Source organism: Sarcophilus harrisii, chromosome 1 (genome assembly GCF_902635505.1).
Source record: "Sarcophilus harrisii chromosome 1, mSarHar1.11, whole genome shotgun sequence".
Taxonomy (NCBI): Eukaryota; Metazoa; Chordata; class Mammalia; order Dasyuromorphia; family Dasyuridae; genus Sarcophilus; species Sarcophilus harrisii.
This window is the reverse complement of record NC_045426.1, coordinates 2520993-2540682: the sequence shown is the minus strand read 5'-3', so window position 1 is coordinate 2540682 and position 19690 is coordinate 2520993. Positions and strand designations below refer to the sequence as shown.

General features: G+C 62.4%; 1 protein-coding gene across 1 annotated transcript; it reads right to left on the bottom strand.

Annotated features, from left to right (window-relative positions):
- Positions 1–322: 322 nt before the first annotated feature.
- On the bottom strand, positions 323–2474 carry LOC116421506 (protein BTG2-like). The gene is made up of 2 exons (XM_031951495.1): positions 2125–2474; positions 323–1081 (listed from the first exon to the last, which is right to left on the bottom strand). The coding sequence occupies exons 1-2, from the start codon at positions 2264–2266 to the stop codon at positions 753–755; spliced, it is 471 nt and encodes a 156-aa protein (XP_031807355.1). The 5' UTR covers positions 2267–2474; the 3' UTR covers positions 323–752.
- Between the last annotated feature and the right edge of the window lie 17216 nt (positions 2475–19690).

Below are 19690 nucleotides of genomic sequence, written 5' to 3'. Positions count from 1 at the left end.
GAATGATCTAAGCCCCCCATTCCCCACACCAGCACCTGGGCTGAGACTGGGGCCTGGGCCGGGACGGGGGCCACTCCTGGGCCGGGACTGGGACCACTCCCGGCCCAGGCCCCCGAGGTGCACCAGGGACAGCCGGCTTCCCCGAGGCCCCGGCTGCCCAGGAGGCCCAGGTCTCTCCAAAGCCGGCCGGTCCGATCTCCTCCCTCCCGGCTCCCTTCTCCCCTAACCTGGGCAAGCGGCCCGGGGTCTGTCTCGGGGTGTCTCGGCTGGGGGAGTTGGGGGCGGGGCGGAATTGAACAGAATAGCCAACCCGGGGTACAAGCATTCGGTCTTTTATTACAAGGAGCCAGGGATTCATTCATTCATTCTCTCAAAATAGAACTCTGAAAAACAACCAGACTGTACATTTCATTTACAAGCCCCGATCCCCGTCCGGGTGGGGGCCCCCCTCCCAGCCCGGCGCCGAGGCGGCCCTGGGAGGGAGCCCGAGGGGGCCAGTCCCGAGGCAGGAGGGAGAGGAGGCAGAGGAGGACAGGGGGAGCACGGAGAGGAAGGGGGGGAGGGGAGGGGGAGGGGAGCCCGGGGCCGCCAGGGCACGCACGGTAGGTACAGGTACTACTACTCCAACTTTAATGGCTAGGGGGTGAAAATCAGCATTTCCATTACATCCTCTCTGTGCATTATCAAAGCAGACACACACACACTACATACATACACAGTGTACAGGGCCCGGGCGGCCGCGGCCTCAGGCCTCAGGCGGCCGTCCGGGCTGGCCCGCGCCGCCACTCCCCGGGGTAGCGAGGGCCCCGGGCGTCGGGGGCGCCGATGGGCGGGCTGCGCGCCGGGGGCCCGCGGTACAGAACCCCGATGGAGCCGTCCTCGCCGATGCGGTAGGACACCTCGGACGGGTCCACCCACAGCGTCAGCTCTCGGGGCAGCAGCTGGAAGAGGCGCCGGGGGCTGAGCCCGCTCTCTCCCGCCGCCCGCCCCACCAGCGGGTCCAGGCGGTGGTTGATGCGGATGCAGCGATAACCGGAGCCCCGCGACGGCGTCCGAGGGAACCAGTGGTGCTGGTAGTGATCTGCGGGGAGGGAGAGGGAGCCTTGGAGGCGGGGGAAGGGCGGGGAGGGGGGCGGGACTCTGAGCCACCGCTGCCGCCGTTTGGGCGGCCCGCCTTGCACGCTAATCGTCTCCCGGCCCCGTCCTGCCCCCGGCCCGTCCTGCTCCCGGGCCCCGTCCTGCCCCGTCCTGCCCCCGGCCCGTCCTGCCCCGGGCCCCGTCCTGCCCCGTCCTGCCCCGTCCTGCCCCGTCCTGCCCCATCCTGCTCCCGGGCCCCGTCCTGCCCCGTCCTGCCCCGTCCTGCCCCGTCCTGCCCCGTCCTGCTCCCGGGCCCCGTCCTGCCCCGTCCTGCCCCGTCCTGCTCCCGGGCCCCGTCCTGCCCCGTCCTGCCCCGTCCTGCCCCGGGCCCCGTCCTGCCCCGGGCCCCGTCCTGCCCCGGGCCCCGTCCTGCTCCCGGGCCCCGTCCTGCCCCGGCCCCGTCCTGCTCCCGGGCCCCGTCCTGCCCGTCCTGCCCGTCCTGCTCCCGGGCCCCGTCCTGCCCGGGCCCCGTCCTGCCCGTCCTGCCCCATCCTGCCCCGTCCTGCTCCCGGGCCCCGTCCTGCCCGTCCTGCCCCGTCCTGCCCGTCCTGCTCCGGGCCCGTCCTGCCCCGGGCCCCGTCCTGCCCGCATCCTGCCCCGCCCTGCCCCGGCCCGTCCTGCTCCGGGCCCGTCCGTGCCCCCGGCCCGTCCTGCCCGTCCTGCCCCGTCCTGCTCCGTCCTGCTCCCGGGCCCCGTCCTGCCCCGTCCTGCCCCGTCCTGCTCCCGGGCCCCGTCCTGCCCCGTCCAGCCCCGTCCGGCCCCGTCCTGCCCCCGGCCCCGTCCTGCCCCGTCCTGCCCCGTCCTGCCCCCGGCCCCGTCCTGCCCAGTCCGGCCCCGTCCGGCCCCGTCCTGCTTGCCCCTGGCCGTGCTGCGCCGCCCTCCCCGGCCTGCCGCCCCGGCTCTCCCCAGTGCGCGCTGCTTTGCGCGCCCCGTCCAGCCGCCCCGGCCCGCCCCGGCACTTGACGCGCGGACCGACGGCCGGACTACCTGTGAGCGCCTCCTGCAGAGACTCGCGGAAGAGCTGCAGCTGCTCCTCGGCAAAGCCCCCGGGGCCGCGGAGCAGCCGCGTGATGAAGCCGGCGGCCGAGGCCACCTCGGCCCGCATGGCGGCCCCGGGCCCCCGGCGCATCCGCCCGCCTGCTCCGCCGCCCCGGGGACCGAGCTTCCGGGAGCCGAGCCCGGGCGCGGGACCAAGAGCGGCCCTCCGAGCCGGAGCCGCCGCCGGAGCCGCCGCCGGAGCCGCCGCAGACAGGAGGGAGAGCGAGCGAGCGAGCGCTCGGAGCGCGCCGGAGCCGGAGCTGGAGCCGAAGCCCGTGCGCCCCGCTCCGCCCCGCTGCGCCCCGCTCCGCCGCCGCCGCCGCCGCCGCCGCCGCCCGGGCCGGTGCCGCGCCCGCTGCCCGCCCCGCCCCGTCGCGCCGCCGCCGCCACCGGCAGCCGGTCGGGGGGCCCCCGCCAATGGCAAGCGCGGCTCTCTGTGGCGTCACAAAGGGCCCCCCCCCCCCGCCGGCCGGACTCCGGGCTCCCGTGCCCGGCTCCAGCCCGGACCCCGGGCTCCCCGCCCCTGTCCCGGGACCCCTGACCCGGCCGGACTCTGAGGCCCGCCCCAGCGGGCCGAGGCTTCCGGCCTGAGCGCACCCGGGAGGGGCGGCCCGGGGTCGGGCCGAGTCAGGCGACCTCACCCCCTCCCATTGTACTGGAAAAGCCAGCCGCTACGTAGCAATCCGCCCCCTCCCCCAACACCCCCCTCGGGGCGTCGAGACCGGGCTCTGTCCTCCCCAAGGAAAATGCGCTCAAAGTGATTTTAAAAAATTAGCCAACCAGGACTTACTGTGAACGGGCTCAAAGCCGACCCAGCCCCTTCCAATAATGATCTCCTCCTAACCAGTCTGGGAGGTAACTGCCCATTGTTATGCCCATTTTGCAGATGAGGAAACTGAGGCAGGAAGTGACTGGCCCAGGACCACACGGTTAGGGACTGACTGAGGCCAGTGCTCTTTGCACTCTTGATACTGGCTACCTTCCTCTGCCAGAAACTGCTTGGAATGACTGTACATTCACTTACTGAGCCTAGCCCCAGTGCCTCACTCCTCCCAAGTGTAAGCCCCCCCAGGCCCAGCCTGGAATTTCCTGCCTGTGTCCGGCCCGGGGCTTTAAAGCCCCTCATTGCTTGAGGCCCTCATTTCACACATGAGGAGTGGGCGGCCTGGCGGAGGCGGGGACATGGCCGAGATAGTGGCTCAGAAACTGCTTATGAGGCGCCTGGGGCTGAGCCAGTCCCACAGGAAGCGAATCACGGGAGCCGGGGCCTCTGGGCTCGGGCACCGAAAGGCTGCTGGGGCCAGGGGGCCCCGGGATGGGACTGGGCCTGACAGCGTTCCAGCCTCGGTGCCCCCTTAGCCCTGAGGGCCGCGGAAGGAGCTCCCAGAGGAGATGACCAGGGATGGCCCTTGGTGGGTCCCAAAGTCGGGGCCGCTCCTGCTGGGAGAGCGCAGACTGGGTCCCGGGCTGTGCCGCCCCCGCCCCGAGCTTGGCCATCTTCTCCCGAAGCCCTCCAAGGAGACGCGCTCGCTGTCCCCCCCCACACCCACCCCAAGGCTCCGGCGTCTGAGAGAAGGCTCCCAAACCCCCTCCAAACTTCCCCGGACAAATCTGGGTGACGTTCCTGCCTGTCCCAGGGCCGGGGCGGGGGGGGTGGGAGAGGGGGGCGCAGACAAGGAGGGCCGGAGCCTGCCCAACAGGGAGGCCCAGAGGGGACTCGGGACCGGATCTCTGCCCAGCTGTTCAAAGCCTTCAGCGTTTGGGCTCCAAGGATCCGCTGCCGAGCCAGGAACGCTGGCACCTGTGGCTCCCCGGCTTTCAGCCGGCTCAGTGAGGCTCGGTGGTCCAGGGTAACGCCTTGTGGGGGGACCTCGGGGGAGGCCCGAGCCGTGGGGGGTCAGGCATCCTGGGGGGGGGGCGTGCTGTGCTCGTGGGTGTGCACGTGGGAGGTGGGGGGGGGTATGGTGCCCGAGGAGAAATCGGAACGGGAAAGGTGGGGAGAGGGGCCCGGCTTCAGAGGGGAGGACCCAAGTTCCAATCCTGGTCCTAGTTCTTAAGGACCCAGGACAAGGTGAGCCTCGGTTTTCACATGAATAAAATGCAGGACTTGGTCCCACTGAACGCTGAGAGTCTTTCTAACTTTCAATCTTTGGTGCTATTGGATCATAAAGGGAGCCCCTTGTATGAATGTGTGTATGTGTGAGTGTGTGAGTGAGTGTGTGTGTGTACATACTCGCGGGTTGTTGCTGAATGTAAGTATAGACAAGACCAGTGGATACTAGGAGGAGATGGGAGAGCTCTTTGGCTGGAGAGAGAGGGTGGTGCCTTTTAAAAACAAGCAGCTGGAAGGAAGGGAGGGCAAGCCGTGGGAGCACTTCTCTCCCCGCTCCAGTGCCTCTGATCTCAAGGTTCAGAAGGAGAGCCGCTCCCGGGGGTCTTCGTTAAGGAGCACAGCCTCACTTTGGGCTCCCCGGCTTTTCTCGGCCTCCAGAGATCCTGGTACCTACCCCAAAGCCCACTGCCAAGACGGGGCCATTTCTCGGTGACAAAGGGACCGCAGAATCCCGAGTCCTGTGGATTCGTGCGAAGGAGGAGATGCTCTCTGGCCGGCAGCCGCAGGCCAGGTGACCCGCCTCCGGCTCTGGCCCCGGAGGGCCATCCCTATAGCCCAGGGAGGCACAGCGGCCCCTCTGCGTGGCGGCTTCCCTCTGCCAATTGGTCTCCAGAAGCCCCAGCCACTTTTCCCCAGGCAGCTCCAGCCCCCAGTCACTGAGGCTCATCCACAGGGCCCTCCCGGGCCTGGCCGCTCAGCCCCCGGCTAGTTTAGAAATGACATTAAAACAAAACGAGGCTCTCTCGGATCATTCATTGTGAACAAGACTTTTTGGCAGTGGAGCAGGAGAGCTAGCGCTGGGGGAGGGGGGGGGGCACATGCAGCAGCCACCCCGGAGACCTACTTCGCAAGACGGGCCAAAGCAGGGTGAGGGCACTGAGGGGCCTCGAACCTGGCAGAGAGTGGGGGCGTCCGCCCCGGCACGGGAGGACTTTCCCGGCGGATTAGCTGAATGAGAACAATTTGTTCCGGCAGCCAGGCCGGGGGTGGGTGGGTGGGGGAACCGGCCCTTTGGAACATTCGGAGCTCGGTCAGGGCCGTCCCTCGCATCCCGGCCCTCCCCGTTCTCCCGGCTCTTGCCTTGCCAATGGATCAGTGACTCTGTGAGAGAGCGAGGCTGACCCTTGGGCCAGCTCTGCCTCATTTTGATCCGGTTCCCAAGCAAGTCAGGACCAGCCCAGAATGTCCCTGGTCCTCTGAAAAGGAAGCTGAACAATAAGAACCACAAGCTCCAAGTGCCCCGGGTTTGGTGGGAGGCTCAGATCATAAAACCAGGGGCATCGTGTGTTCTTGGGACTCGCCGCTAACTGTGTACAACAGCCACGCTCCCTCGTAGCCGAGTCGGGGGCGCGCCGCCCAGGAGGCATCGGGATGGGAAGATGGATCGGCTCTCACCCTCCCCGCTCAAACCGGTCCCGGGACTTAGCCGATCTTTCCCCAACACATCGCTCGCTTCTCCCCAACCAAGCCAGCATTATGGGGTCTCCGAGGGTGGCACAAGCTGCCAGCCTCCCCCTTTGCCCGTGGGCATTTTCTGTTTGCAGGATTTATCAGGACGCCAGCCTGGCACCGGGCAGGTCATTCCCTGTGCAGCATTCTTAGCCCTGCCTCAAGATCACCACGGAGCCGGAGCCGTGACTCCTGGCCAGGGGCTTGTGCCTGAGATCCCGTCTCTCCTTCGGATTTCCGGTGGGAGGATCTAGTTATAAGATAAGCAGGTTAGGGGAAGTGGCTACGGCTGCCAAATCTCGTTATGGATTTCCCCAAAGCTGGGTACACCCCCCAGAACTCCCGGCATCCCAACCTTGGTATCATCCCAGCTCATCCTGAACCCTTCACAGATCTAGTCCATCGCCGAGTCTCGCTGTTCTTCTGCCTACAATATTTTCCCCATCTGTTTCCCCCTTTCTACCCCCACAGCAACAACACAACCCTCAAACCCGGGGTGTCCCTCTCCCTGGTCTCCCCCTACTCCAACGCACCTTCCATTTCACTGAGACACTGATTTTCTTGTTTTTCTTATTTATTCATTTAATATCTTCTTTTTTTTATAAAAGCTTTTCATTCACAAAGCATTCGCATGGGTAATTTTTCCAACATTGACCCCTGCATAACCTCCTGCCGCATCATTTAATATTTTCTCCACTTACATTTAAAATACTTTTTACGGTTTTTTTGAAAAACCTTTGAGTTCCAGATTCTCTCCCTTGTCCCCACCCCCCGCCTCCGTTAAGAAACCACATAGGAAGTTATGCAAAGCATGTTTACATTTTTATTTTATTATATATTATATATAAAAAAATATATTTTTAAAGAAAACTTCGATCTCCTACCCTAATAAAAAAAATCTCTCAAGAAAAAGAAAGTTTTAGGAAAGGAAGACTGTGAATGAGTCTGTATTCAGACACAATCCGCTTCTTCTCTGGGTCTGGAGGGCACTTTTCATCATCAATGCTTCGGAGTAGTCTTGGATCATTGTCTTGCTGAGAACGGCAAAGTCATTTACAGCTGAGCGTCCCAGAACGTGCTGTTACTTTGTGTACGGTATATTCCACTTCGCTTGAGTTCCTAGAGCACCTCCCAGGCTTTTCTGAGAGCATCCTGCTCATCGTTTCCCACAGGACAACAATATTCCCCGACAACCGCCTGCCCCATTTGTTCTCTTTTTTACCCTGTTCCTCCTCAAAAGTGCTCTGCTGCTGACCATTCCTTCTCCCAATGTCCTCTCTTTTATCACCCCTATCCTGTTCCCCTGCTATTTTCCTGCAGGATAAGATAGGTTTCTTCTTTTTTTTAAATAAAGCTTTTTATTTTCAAAACACACCCGGGCAAAGCCTTGGGCTTCAATTTTTTTTCTTCCTCCTTTTCCCTCCTCCCCAGAGGTGGATCATTCAATGCCTTAAACATGTGCCATTCTTCTCTATATATTTCCACAAGTATCTTGCTGCCAGATTAAAATCAGATCAAAAGGGGGGAAATGAGAAAGCAAGCAGAATGCAAGGGGACAAGAAGAGGAGTGAACATGCTGGGCTGTGCTCCCCACTCAGTCCCACCCCAGGAAGAGTGAACGTGCTGGGCTGTGCTCCCTATTCCATCTGCCCCAGGAAGAGTGAAAGTGCTGGGCCGTGCTCCCCACTCAGTGCTGGGCCGTGCTCCCCGCTCAGTGCTGGGCCGTGCTCCCCACTCAGTCCCGCCCCAGGAAGAGTGAACATGCTGGGCTGTGCTCCCCACTCAGTGCTGGGTCGTGCTCCCCCCTCAGTGCTGGGCCGTGCTCCCCACTCAGTGCTGGGCCGTGCTCCCCGCTCAGTGCTGGGCCGTGCTCCCCGCTCAGTGCTGGGCCGTGCTCCCCATCGGTCCCGCTGTGCTCCCCACTCAGTCCCCGCCGTGCTCTCTCTGTCTCCATCGCCATCAGGACTGGAGCCCACGGCCTCATTGTGGAGAAGCGCCCGCCCGTCCGAGCCGATCCTATGATACAGATGACCCCCTGCCCCCTTCCCTCAGCAGGCCCCGGCAGCCCCTCCGACACCCTCCGGTGAATGTTCCTCACAGAAGGATGATTTTCCCGACTCAGGGGCCGCTCCCCCCGCCCACTTCCCGGCCACTCCCCGAAGGCCGCCGCCACACGTGGGTCCCTCCTTTAAGGGCCTTCGGGACCAGGCCCAGCGGCGCCAGCTCAAGGCCCCCGGGCAGTCCCAGGCCTCCCAGGAAGGGGCAGCTCAACCTCCGCCAGCGGGCCCCGGGGCCCTTTCCCCCCTCCCGGATTTCCCCGTCTCCCGGGCGGGGGCAGGTCTCTCCCCATGGGGGGCCGGTTTTCCTCTGAGCCGGTTCTGACCATTGGGCTCCCTCCCCCCCCCTCCCCCTCTCCCCTCCCCCTCTCCCTCTCTCTCCCTCCCCCTCCCCTCTCCCTCCCCTTTCTCCTCCCTCCCTCTCCCTCCCCGCGCAGGCTTCTCCCGCCTCTTGGGCTTGCACGTGATTCACCACCCCTCCCCGCCCCCCCTCCCGCCCGTCCCTTAACGATGCGGACCCCCGGGGCCCAGGCCGCCCCTCCCCCCGGCCGTTCTAGGCCCCTGCCGACCAACCCGGGCCATTTATCCCTTCCGGGGCCTGTTAGGGCAGCGTTGGTGCGAGCGGGTCAGTCAGAGAGAAGGGAACGTCCGTCCGCAAAGTCCCGGGAAGGCCCGCCCCTCCTAAAAGGGGAGGAGGGGGAAGGAAGAGGAGGAGGGGAGAAAGGAAGGGGGGAGGGGGGAAAGGAGGAGGGGGCGAGGAGGAGGGGGAAGAAGGGAGGGGAGGAAGGAGGGAGGGAGGGGAGGGGCGAGGGAGGAAGGGGAGGTTTCGAGGGAGGGATGAGGTCAGAGGGGGAGAGGGGGAGAGGGGGTCTCCCGTCGCCAGCGCCCCCTGCCCCGGGAGCAACCGTTAGCCCAAGAGGGGAGCGCCCCAGGGAAGCGCCCTCTGCCGGGAGAACGGGCACCGGAGGCCGGCAGTTGGCGAGCGAAGAGCGAGCGGAGGAGGCGGAGGAGGCGGAGCCCGGGCCGGGGCCGCGGGGGCGGGGGGCCGGTGGCCAGGCGGGCGGGAAGCCGCCTGGCAATGAGGTCAGCGGTGGCGGAGCCCGAAGGAGGGGAGCCCGGAGGAGGGTCTCCCGGGAGGGGAGGAGGGGGGGAGTCTCCAGGGGAGGGAGGGGGGAGGGGGGGAGGGGAGGGAGAGGGAGGGGAGGAGGGAGGAGGGGGAGGGGAGTTCCAGGAGGGGAGGGAGGGGAGGGGGAGGAGGGGGGTTCCCGGGAGGGGGAGGCTCAGCCCGGCTCGTAGCCCGGCCGCGGGAGCCCGAGAGCTGCTGTCAGTCTGCCCCTGCAGGGGGGAGGGGAGCGGGTCTTCATCCGGAGCTTCTCAGTCTCCTCAGCATCTCCTTGAGATTTGTGCGCGCTTATTCCCGAAGAGCCTCATAACGGCGCGGAACCGGCGCGCTCCGCTCCCGACCCGAGCGCGGGAAGCGCGGGAGAAGCGGCGGGCACCGGGACTCCTGGAGAGAGACACCGGCACGCAGAGACACGGGGGAGACAGGGGGGCAGGGCAGAGAGAGAACCCGAGAGAAACAAGGCAAAGGCGGAAGACAAAAAGACAAACCGGGACCGGGACAAGAGGCTGAAAGAAACGGGGCTATTTGGTTGGTTGGGGCTCAGGGGCAGGGGGTGGGGGGGGCAGGCCGAGAGAGGAAAAGAGGACAAGAGACAGAAAGAGAAAGGCAGAGGACAAGGGGCAAAGACAAAAGAGACAGGAGACAAAGAGAAATTGGAGACATCAAAGAAGGACAAGAGACAGAAAGGAAAAGAGGATAAAGAGACAAGGAGACAAAACAGAGAGAAAGGAAGGAGAATTGGAGACAAGAAAGAAAAAGAGAACAGAGAGAGACCAGACAGAAAGGCAGAGAAAGGAGACAAAGGAATGGAAACAGAACAAAGAGACCAGAGGAAACAGAGAAGGGAAGGGCAAAAGAACAGAGATAACAATAGAGACAAGAAAAATAAAAGAAAAAAACAAGAGACGAAAAAGATATCAGGAAACGGAAGAAAATGGAGAGACAAAGGAGACAGAAGGAGAGACAGGAACAGAGACAAAGTGATCCAGAGACACAGAGACGCAGACCCTCCCCCATACTCTCACTTCTGGGGGTTTCTTCAACTGGGGCTTGAAACAAATCAAAGAGGTTTTCCTGACACACATTTTGTAGCTGCCAAGACGCAGAGCAGAACAGGTGAATCGGGGCCCTCCCGGACCCTGAACGAGACCCGCAGTTTGGTCGCGCTGGAACCTCGTGCGATGCCGCTTGGGCAGTCTCCCTCTCAGAAACCTATGGGGGGGGGAACTAAAAGGCTCTGGTCCCGAAGGAGGAGACAGAGGTTCCACCCAGGCCGGGGCTGAGAGAGAACATCCCATTGGAGCTCAGCCTGGCACTGCCGTCTCCCACGGGGCCAGAAGGGAACCCCTCCCCCCTGCTGGGCCCCACGGGACCAGAAGGGAACCCCTCCCCCCTGCTGGGCCCCACGGGACCAGAAGGGAACCCCTCCCCCGCTGCTGGGCCCCACGCTATTTCCCTGAGAGATCCGGCTGGGTCGCCCCCTTCTCCGACACCAGGGGCAGGCCGGGGCCCAGCCCAGTGGGACTGCTGCAGCCCAGGGCAGGGAGCGCTGCCCGCCTAGAGTCTCTCCCCGCTCCAGTCCAGCTCCCCTGGCTCCCCATCACCTTCAGAATCCGATGTAGAATCCCCGGTGGCCCTTCCTAACCTGCCTCCCCCATAGCGCTTTCCAGTCTTCTCCCAGCTATCCCAGGCCCCCCCCCCCCCCCAGCCTTCTGCTCAGTGACACTGGCTCCAGCTGCTCCCGGACTCTCTGTCTCTGATTGTCTCCAGGCAGACACGCTCCCCTCAGCGGCCGCTCGCTCACCCCGACTCCCCGCCAGCCTCCGTCCCAGCCCCGCCGTCCAGGGAAGCTTTCCGGGGTCAGCCGCCGCCTGCCGGGCTCGGGCCCCCTTCATCCCAGCGCGTTCTTGCCGTGATCGGCCCCCGTTCCGCCCTTGGCTCGTCCGTGCGGCACCTTCGGCAGCCGGAGTTTCGGGGGGACCAGCCGGGTCCGTGACTGCGACCACACGGGCCCTGAAGGCCGCTACGTCTCCCCTCCCCGGGGCCCTCTGGGAGCCCACCTTTGGGGTTTCTCTAAATGGGGGGGGGGACACAAGGCCATGCAGTAAATGGGCGTTTACTAAGTGAAAGCTCCAGGTTTCCGAGACAGAAGTTACCGACAAAAACCGCGGGGAAACTGGGAAAGAAGCCGGGAATGGCCCAACCCCTTAGCCGGATGCCTCGGTCAGGTCATGCGGGTGTGTCCCGTCAAAGGCGACGCCGTGAGCAAATCGGGGGAGCGCGAACCCGTCAGGTCGTGGAGAAGGGCAGAACTTGTCGAACAAGAAGCGGCAGCGCCAGACGTGCCGGGGAGAACTTGGTTACATGAAATCTAAAAGGTTTTGCACAAACAAAACCAATGCAACAAAATTAGAAGGAAAGCAGAAAAGGGGCAGGGAACTTCGCGGCAAATCTCGCTGACAAAAGCCTCACTTCTCAAACACGGAGAAACTGAGTCATGGGAACACAAGCCATTCCCAGCTGTCAATGGCAGAAGATGTAAGCAGGCATTCAAGGTGAGAAATCAAAAGAAAACGATAAATGCGGCAAGAGATGTGGGAGACCCGGGGCTCCGATGACTGCGATGGAGCCTTCCCCAGAACAGTCTGCAGCCTTTTGGCTAGAACGCCGGGCGGCCCTTGGTGCAGCGGGTCCGGGCTGTATCCCAGAGAGAGCCCAGATAGATGCACGGTATTTAAGCAGCTCCTTTGGTGGCTGAGAGTTGGACATTGAGGAGTTGCCCGACAAGTAGGAAATGGCTGAGTACGTGGCAGATAACGGCCTTGTGCTATGGCAGTGACAAGCAGGACGGCCCCCAAAACTCCAGAAAGGCACGAAGACGCAGAGTGAAGTGAAGAAGGAACATTGGAGCGGAGCCGCAACATCGGAAGGGAATGGTGGAGCTTCCCTCAGAGAGGTCACGGTCCAAGACAACCCCAAAGGACTCGCCATGAAAAACGTCTGCTTCAGAGAGAGGACTGCTGACATCTGAACACAGATGGAAGCAGGTTCTTCTCTTCCTCCTCCCTCCCTCCTTCCTTCCTCCCTCTCTCTCCCCTTCCTCCCTCCTTCCTTCCCCCCCCCTCCCTCCTTCCCTTCCTCCCTCCTCCCTCCCTCCCTCCTCCTCCCTCTCCCTCCCTCCCTTCCCTCACTCCTCCTCCCTCCCTCCCTCCTCCCTCCCTTCCTTCCTTCCTTCCTCCCTTCCTCCCTCCTCCCCCTTCCTTCCCGTCTTCCTCCCTCTCTCCCTCCCTCCCACCTCCCTCCCTCTCTCCCTCCCCTCCCCCTTCTTCCTTCCTCCCTTCAGCTTTTTCCACCAAACAATGAAGGGAAAATACATTTTAAAAGATTGCACAGGCACAAATTCTATGAGATTACTCGCTGGCCCAGAGAGCAAGAAAAGGATAGAATTTGGATCTCAAGACTTAAACCCAAATGTTGGTGTTTTACATGTAACTGGGGGAAAGTAAAACATTAAAACTAGAAATATGGGGGCTCTTCACCCCCGTCTCATGTTAATTGTCTGTCAGCCCGAACCGTGCCCTGTCTCCTGAAACAGCCCGTCCTCTCTCCTGACACCGCCCCCAGGCCGGCCCAGACCCTCCGGCCTCTGGCCGGTCCTCAGTCACTAGAGCGATTTCTCGGAAACCCAAGCCTGACTATGTCATCTGCCCGCCCTCACTCAATAAGCCCCCTGGCTCCCTCTGACTTTCTGGGGAAATGAAAAATCTTCTGTGGGCTTCAGAGCCCTCGGAACCGCCCCCTCTCCAACAGTGTTGCTACCCCCACCCCCCATCCTCTGTGGCCCAGGGGCGGGGCCCCGGCCGTTCCAGGAGCACGGCCCTGGGTCTCTGGGCTCCCTCCATCCCTGTGGCTCGGACTGCGGAGCCCCCGGGCCTGCTCGGGCCCTCCGAGCTCTGCCCTCTGAGAGGGCGATGGCCCCCGCAGGGGCTTCTGTGTCAGCCCCCGCCGGGCGGCCTCTGCCAAGGCTGGCGGCCCCTTGAGGGGGGCTCGTCTCTTGCCCTTTTCTGTGGCCCAGCATTCAGCGCAGCGCCTGGCGCTTAATAAGTGCTGATTGATGAAGCAGATTAGCTTTCCCCAAGGACTCGGCTTCAAAACGAACACAGGGACCCGGTGCTCGCTGGACAGAACGGGAAGAGAAGCCGAGCTGCAGCCCCGAGGGCCGGCCCCGCCCCGACTGCCCGATCTGGGGAGGGAGAGGGACCACGAGCGAGCGCCGCTGGGCTGGGCTCTTAAACGCCAGACTCGGGCCCGAGTCCAAAGCCCCACTTGGCCGAGTCCCCCACACCCGGGTCTCCGTCGAGCTCCCTGTGCCTCAGTCTCCAACATAGGGGCTTCTGCCTCCCCTCCCAGGGATGGATGTCGGAGGAGCCCCGCCTCATGCAGTTGATAAAAAGGGGTTCCCAAGGGCCCCTCAGGGCCCCGGGCTCCCGTGGGGGAGCCTGGAGCCGGGCCTGCTGGCCCCCGAGATTGGCCCGGGCTGGGCAGTTTCAGGGACTGCTCAGGAGGCTAGCCCCAGCCGCGCAGCAGGACGGGCAGGGACGTCCCGGTCTCCATGATAGGGCAGCTGGGCAGCCCCTCAGCACCGGGAGTGAGGGCATGGAAACCTTCAAGAGACAGAGAGACAGAGACACACAGAGAGAGACAGAGAGAGACACAGAGACAGAGACAGACAGACAGACAGACACACACACACACAGAGAAGAGAGAGAGAGAAGGGGGGAGAGAGACAGAGACAGAGAGATGGAGAGAGAATGAGAAAAGAGACAAAAGAGAGACAGAGACATGGAGACAGAGACAGAGCAACAAAGGGGGAGGGAGCAGCGCCCGGGGCCCGTGGAGCTGAGCTTGGGCCTCCTCCCAGTCTCCTTGACCCCAAGGCCGGCCCTTCGGGGCCTTTCTCGGCGGAGACCCTGGAGGGGCTGCGCTTTTTCTCCAGATTAAGGCAGACGGGGTCAGGGGACTTGCCCAGGGTCACAGCTGGTGCCCGAGGCCCCCTTCGAACTGGGCTCTTCCTCAGCCGAGGTCCGGCCCCCTCCGAGCCCCTCGCTGCTTCCTACGCAAACAAGCCCCAAACCAGAGCGGAGCGTCCGAGGGGGCGGCCGGGCGGCGGTCCCGGGGGCACAGGAAGCAGGGGGTGCGCTCCGCTCTGTGTCTGGGACACAGGACACCACGTTCTCTGCCGCTGGCAAGAGAACAAAGGCGAGGGGCAGGAGGGGCCGGGGCATGTGCTTGGGAGGCGGCCAGTAGGCAGAGCCAGGAGCCCGGGAGGGGCGGGCTGCCAAGGCCCGAGGTTGGAAGACCTTCCGCACCACCTTCGGCACAGGCTGAACCTGTCTCCAGAGCGCGTCCAGCCTCCGGGCCTTTGTCCTCCCCCTCTTGTCCTCAGAGGAGCCTCTGGAGCCCCGGGACCCCTGCTCAGAAGCCACTCTGTGAGGGGGGGGGCGTCCAGGAGCGGGGGCTGTGGGGGGGCGGGGAGGCCATGGGAGGGATGTCTGGGAGGGGATTCGGGAAGGCCCCGAGCAGGAGCTTCTGCCTGGGCTGGGGCTCCGTGGGGGTCAAGAAAGGCCTGGATTCTGCAGGTCAGAGGTGAGGGCCTCCGTCCTCGCTGGACAGAACAGGAAGAGAAGCCGAGCTGCAGCCCCGCGGCCAGAGCAGGAGGGGGCGGGCACCGGGGCCGTCCAGCCGGGAGGGACCCCAAGGACGCAGACGGGCCAGGGCTCCGAGACTCTGGCGCCTCCAGCCGAGTGGCAGCCGAGTGACCCGTCCAGCCCGGCCTCGGTGAGGAGGCGCTTCCGGCTGCAGCCCGCGTGGGCCGGCCCCGACCTGAGAGACAGCGCAGCCGGCCCCGGGCGACCAGACACTGGCCCTCCCAGGAGCCAGCCCGGCCCCGCCGGAGCAAACGGTCCCTTGCCGCCTCCTCTGAACAGGAGCAGGACAGTGGGTGCCAAGGCCCCGCTGCGCCCAAAGCCCGGCTGGTCGGGCCCTGCCTTCCACGGCCACCGCTCTTTGTGGCCGAACTCTGACTCCTGCCACATCTCTGGACTCTGCCCCTCACTGTCTGTGTGTGTGTGTGTGTGGGGGGCTGGATTCTGGACAGCATCAGTGGGAGGGAGGAGGCCCCGGGCCAGAAACTACTGTTCTTGCTCTGCTATTCGCTTCATGCACACACACTCTCACTCACCCACACAATTAATTTCCCCAATTACATTTTTAATATTCATTCCTTTATTATTATTATTATTATACCTTTTTATTGCCAGAGCCCATGCCTGGGTAGTTTTTTACATTTTCCCTTGCTCTCACTTCTGTTCCGATTTTTCCCCTCCCTCCCTCCACCCCCTCCCCGAGATGGCAAGCAGTCCTATACAAATCAAATATGTCACAGTGTATCCTAGATAGAATATATGTGTGCAGAACTGAAGAGTTCTCTTGTTGCACAGGAAGAATTGGATTCAGAAGGTAAAAATAACCCAGGAGGAAAAACAAAAATGCCAGCAGTTTACATTCATTTCCCAGTGTTCTTGCTTTGGGTGTAGTTGCTTCTGTCCATCGTTGATCAGTTGGAATTGAGCTAGATCTTCTCTTTGTCAAAGAATCCACTTCCATCAGAATCCATCCTCATACAGTATCGTCGTGAAGTATATACTTGTTGGTGTTTCTTTTTCCAAAACACAGCCAGGTGATAAAAGTTCAGATCTTTGATCGTGTCCTTCAATATAGCCCAGTTAGCTCAGAGACCTCTCTCTGCTTGGGTCTAAGAGCTCTGCCTGAATGTCTCCAAATCCAAAGGTTTGTCCTTCCGACTCCAGCCAGCCCCAAGGTAGAAGATGCAATGAACCTCTCTTGCCTTGAAGATAGGGCTTGTGGGCTTCCTCCCAGAGTGCTCCTCTCCGACCCCTGGGAATGTTCCCAAATAACTCTCCCAAGCTCTAAGAGCTTCCTGTCTATATATGATCTCCCAAAGGTTAACTCCTCCTTCTGGAGAGAGAGGGATTCTGGGTTATCTCCCAGAGTGCTCTCTGGCCCTAAGGGAGGTGTGAATTCAGATATCTCATACTAAGCCATACTAAGCCCTGAACTCTCCCAAATGTGTGAACTCCAATGAGTAGTTAGATACTTCTGAGCTCTCTAAAGGTGTGAACACAAGCATTGTTCTATCAGTTGTACTTAGTACCTTGTTTCAAGTTCTGGCCCAAAATATCTCCTCGCAGGATTGGATCAATCATACTGAACCAGGCTAAATTAGATAATTATTGTCTCTATCAGCTCCAATGGCTTAATACTCTGTAAAGATTCCAACCTATACTGATCTCCTGGTTCTGCTCATTTCGCTCAGCATCAGTTCGTGTCAGTCTCTCCAGGCTGCTCTGACATCCTCCTGCTGGTCATTTCTTACAGAACAATAATATTCCATAACATTCATATACCACAGTTTACCCAACCATTCTCCCATTGATGGGCATCCCCTCAGTTTCCAGTTTCTGGCCACTACAAACAGGGCTGCCACAGACATTCTGGCACATACTGGTCCCTTTCCCTTCTTTAGTGTCTCCTTGGGGTATAAGCCCAGTAGTAGCACTGCAGGGTCAGAGGTTATGCACGGTTGATGACTTTCTGGGCACAGGCCCAATCGCTCTCCAGAGCGGCCGGATGTGTTCACAATTCCACCAAAGGTGTTTTAATATTCATTTCAAAAATGTCTGTGTTCCCAATTTTCTCCCTCCCCCAAACCAGGGAGCAACCCGGCAGGGGTTACACGTGTGCAGTCCCACAAAGGCGCTTCCGCACCAGTCATGTTGTGTGTGATGGAAGTGACAGACCTTCCCCTCAAAACCCCCAGAAAAATAAAAAGCTGAGTCGCTCGGTTCTTCATGGAACGGCTTCTATGTCCGCCTTTGCTTCTGCTCACTTCCCTTTGCCTCAGCTCCCAGAGCCTTCCCAGGGGCATCCTGCCCATTTCCCACAGCCCCCTCACAAGCCCGGAGCCGCTCGCTCGGCCATTGCCCAACCGGGGGCATCCCCTCAGTAGCCACTTCTCTGACACTATGAAAGACCCACCGTAGACAATTTTGTCCAAGTGGCTCCTCCCTTGCCTCTGGGGGGGGGGTTCTTTGGGGTGCAGGCCCAGCAGTGGCGTTGCTGGATCCAAGCCCGTGCACTCTGACGGCCCTTTGAGCCCTTTAAGCCAGTAACTGTCTCAGTCAATGGGTCAAGAAGCATTTATTAAGTGAATTAGACACCATTAAAAACTACAAATAGAAAAAGCCCCTTCTTTCCAAACACTTATTAATCGAGGAAGAAACATGGAAAGTCTGAGGAAGAAGGGGCAGAGTCAGAAGCCGTTGGCACAGAGAGGGTCCGATGTACAACTAGGCCGATGGGGCCGGGCTCCTTCCCACGGGGTGTGAGAGGAGCCGCGGAGTCAGGCAGGGACAGAAGGGCGGCCGGAGCGAGGGGACGGCAGCTTCCGGACAACGATGGGAGGAACCCGAGTCTGCATCGCAGAGAATTTCAAACCGGAAAATACCGCAGCAGAATGACTAGAAAGAATAAAGGAGAACGCAAACATATCGGGACTAAACCCGGAGAAACGGGAGAGCCCCGTCTGGCCCCAGATGTGCAAGGATCCACTTTGTTTTCCAGGGACTTGATCTCCCCCCTCTGGAACCTTCCCTGGTAACAAAGTACCTCCCATAGAACACGTGACAGCGACTGCCCCCACAACCCCCCCCCCCACCTTCTAATGAGAAGAGGGGGCAGGACTGGTCTCCTGTGATGCTTCCCTAACACACACACACACTCACACTCACACACTCGCTCACAGACACACTCACGGACACACACTCACACTCACACTCGCCCTCACACACTTGCTTCTGAGAATTGTGCTGCAGCTCCCCGCCATGATTCTCCCCCCCCCCCCCCCCCCCCCCCCGGCTGGGCATCTTTAGGAGGCAGCACAAGTTGGGCCCGTTTTGGGCCCTGGTCCCTCCACGGGAGTTGCCTTTGCAGCAATGAGAGACCCACAGTTTCCATATTGATCAGTGCATGTGACGGCTGTGCCGTCAGGTTTTTGGGGGCTTCTCCCCGTCCCAGGGGACCCCGACCCGGAGGGGGGACCAGAATGTCCAGGCGGCGGCCGAGGCAACCAGTCAGAGCTCCTGACCCGCCAACAATCCTGGGCTCAAACCACCAAGCGAACCAAGCGAGGGGCAGCCGCGCCGCCCCTGGCTCTGCCCCACTGACCGGTCACAAGGTCCAGGGCCCGAGGACTCAGAGATATTCCCACAAGGCCCAGGGGCCCGAGGACTCGCAGGCGTCCCCACCAGGCCCGGGGGCCTGTGCTGTTTGCCACCTAATGTCTGGTCCGGGGGGGAGGAGCCCGAGCCACCCGAGGGTGCCTCAGGACTCTGTGCCCAGAAGCCCCTCCCTGCCATAAGCGGACAATGTCCCTTCCTGGTCGTTCTCCTCCCTTTACCCTACTGTTTGGGGCTGACCCCGGCTGGGTCCGGCTGGAGCCCGTCCGGTCCGGCCGACGCCTCGGGGCCAGGGCTTGGAGGCAGAGCCGGGCCTGTTCCCAGGCTAGGGGCGGCCCCCGGTGCCGCAGCCGAGCAGCTCAGCCTCCCTCATCTCTTTTCGGGGCAGTTCTCCCAAAAGCCACTTTCTTTTCCTTTGCCCAGAATCCATGAACCCCCGTCCAAGCCATGGTGGGGCCCATGCCCAGGTGCCCACAGGGCCGGGCAGACAGGGGAGGAGCCGGGACCTGGGCTGACGTAGCCTCTGCCTTCGGCCTGGCTGGGGGCGGCTGAGCCCGCGGTGCTTGGGGCTGGGGGCGATGCTGCGGGCGGGAGCCCAGGGGGGCCGGGTCTGTTTGGGGGCTGTGGCCCCGGGTGGAGGCTGGCTCTGGGCGCCGAGTCCTGGGGCGCCCTCGGGTGGCTCGGGCTCCTCCCCCGGACCCAGCTGGCCGCAGCTCCCGGACGTTAGGTGGCAAACAGTCAGCGAGGGCCCGGCTGAAGGGGCCCAAGCTGAAGGTGGGGGAGGCACCCGCCGGCTCCGCGAGGATGGGGCGCACCTGCCGGCCTTGGGGACCCTCCTCCCCCCGCCCGGCCACGGGACCTCCGACAGGAACAACCAGAGCCCCGAGAAACGGCTTCGGGAGAGGCAGGAAGTGTCTGCTCTGAGGCAAGGGGCAGGTAACGGATCCCAGGTAAGTGAGCAGGACGGGCCGTCGGTGGCCTCCCTCCCACGTGGCTGGAGGGGGGGCCGGTCCTGTCTCCCTGGGCGGGAGCTGGGCCCCGGAGGAGATGGGGAAAGTGCCCCCCCAAGGAGGAGGCCGGGGGGCTGACGGGCAGCAGGGGCGGCTGATGTCACGGCTCCCTCCCTCCCTCCCTCCCTGCGTCTCTGCAGGCCTGTCACGTGTGCGGCCGGGCTCTCTCCCGCCCGGTGACCAGGAAGCTAAGCCCACGTGGCGGCTGTTAGTAGGGGAAGCAGGGCCAATGAGCCCAGGGCTGGTGGGCATGTGCAGTGTGCTCGGCTGATGCAATCCCCACGTGGCCCAGGCCGGGAGCCTCTTCCGGGGAGCCTCACGGTGGCCGATGGAAGGAGGCTCGGGGGCTCGCGGGGCCCCCCACCGGCCCCCCACCGGCCCCCAGGGGCGGCTCTTGGCCGCCCAGAACACGGCCCCCGGGGGTGTCCCCAAGGCCCAGCTGCCCA

Bases quoted from the DNA above. Each gene is read 5' to 3' on its own strand.
- LOC116421506 (XM_031951495.1), bottom strand. From the start codon at position 2,266: ATGCGCCGGGGGCCCGGGGCCGCCATGCGGGCCGAGGTGGCCTCGGCC. The intron at 1,082-2,124 runs GTAGTCCGGCCG...CCCTCCCCGCAG, and splicing joins TCTGCAGGAGGCGCTCACAG to ATCACTACCAGCACCACTGG.